At 36.1% G+C, this 1653-nt stretch overlaps 1 protein-coding gene across 1 annotated transcript; it reads left to right on the top strand.

The window, feature by feature from the left end:
- Window positions 1-638, top strand: LOC113692702 (dirigent protein 22-like). The gene has a single exon (XM_027214364.2). The coding sequence runs from the start codon at window positions 19-21 to the stop codon at window positions 604-606; it is 588 nt and encodes a 195-aa protein (XP_027070165.2). The 5' UTR covers window positions 1-18; the 3' UTR covers window positions 607-638.
- The last annotated feature ends 1015 nt before the right edge of the window (window positions 639-1653 follow it).

Here is a 1653-nt window from a genome sequence, read left to right as displayed (position 1 = left end):
AAATTGACCTTCCATTCCATGGCTACAAATTCAGCATTCCATGTCCTCACCATCTTCATCTTCATCTTCATTTCCATCATCACCATTCAGGTCACTTACGGTGATGAAGAATACGAGTTCATCAAGGCAGTTGATCCCACAGCAATAAATATGAAGGAAGAAAAGCTAAGCCATTTCAGGTTCTTCTGGCACGACATCCTCAGTGGCAAAACACCTACTTCAATCACGGTGGTGCCGCCACCCAAAAACAATTCATTCACTGCTTTTGGCCTGGTGAATATGATCGATAATCCGTTAACTCTAGGCCCAGAACTCAGCTCAAAGATGGTCGGAAGAGCTCAGGGATTTTATGCGTCAGCTTCACAAGAAGAGATTGGTCTGTTGATGACCATGAACTTTGCTTTCATTCAGGGTAAGTATTATGGAAGCACCATCACCGTGGTAGGGAGGAATCCCGCTTCCAACATGGTCAGGGAGATGCCGGTGATAGGTGGAAGTGGGCTTTTCCGATATGCTAGAGGTTATGCTCTGGCAACAACTTACACCTTTGATCCCAAGTCCGGTGATGCTGTTGTTGAATATAACGTCTATGTAATGCATTATTGATTCTGGGCTATTTTAAATTATTTCTTTGTTTCTTTTATTTTTGTATTCCATACATATATACATATACATACTTACGTATACATATATATATTTATATACACATACATACAAATATATATTGTGTGTAGTAATTGTGGCGAAATATTGTAGGGCATTCATTTTTTCTAATAAATATTTTGTCAGTTTTTAAACTTGTACTCATTTTTCGTGGAGAATTAATATAATTTATTTGTTGAATAGTTTCTAACTTATGCAAAACGCACCAACATCTCATGAGATGGTGAGTAATGAGGCATAAACACTGGTCTCGCACAAGAAGTGTGGTTGTAGCTAGTATGGGCAATGAGCCCTAATGAGCTTTGCCTTAGTGGTACTAGAGTCGTCCCCAAAAGTACGGGATTTCAGATTTAAGTATTAAAGCCATATATTATGAAATTATTTGTATGTGCACTATGTATATGTGGTGTTTTGTAGTAATTAGGATTTGCAAATTTGCAAACAAAGAATCATGTGAACGCTTTATTGTGCAACAATACTTACACAAGGAAAAAAAAAAGTAAATTTAATGGATCATAAGTGACAACATACACACAATTAATGACCGACAAAAAATTAGTCATTTAGTTTTAGACTTCTCAAATTTTATTTGCATAACATATTCGACACGAATATTAGTATCAATCTAACTAGATCGTTGAATTTCTTTGTCAATCAAAAGTTTCTTTTGCACTAGTTAATTGACTAAATAAGAGAATGGTAGAACCATAGGAGTTAACCCAATGATCAAGTGATGACTCTTAGAGGCTAGTACATTCAAAGTTTAAATTTTGAACCTAGCAGTTGGAGGTGAAAGGGGACGTTGGGGAGGGGTGAGAGGGTAAGAAAAAAAACTAATAAGATTACGGTGTGACAGAACAAGGAGCAAGTCTTCTAGGAAAAGATAGGGAAGAAAGTAATAAAATAGATGTGTAGCTTTGGTTTGACGTAAATAGAGTAAATTATACGAAATATCACTAAACTATTGCAATGTGTCATTTTTGGTTACTA

The sequence above is a fragment of the Coffea arabica genome, chromosome 1c (genome assembly GCF_036785885.1).
Source record: "Coffea arabica cultivar ET-39 chromosome 1c, Coffea Arabica ET-39 HiFi, whole genome shotgun sequence".
Lineage (NCBI taxonomy): Eukaryota > Viridiplantae > Streptophyta > Magnoliopsida > Gentianales > Rubiaceae > Coffea > Coffea arabica.
The sequence above is the reverse complement of the archived record's forward strand: the minus strand, read 5'-3'. Positions and strand labels throughout refer to the sequence as shown.

Excerpts from the sequence above, each read along its gene's own strand:
- LOC113692702 (XM_027214364.2), top strand. The coding sequence starts at position 19 with ATGGCTACAAATTCAGCATTCCATGTCCTCACCATCTTCATCTTCATC.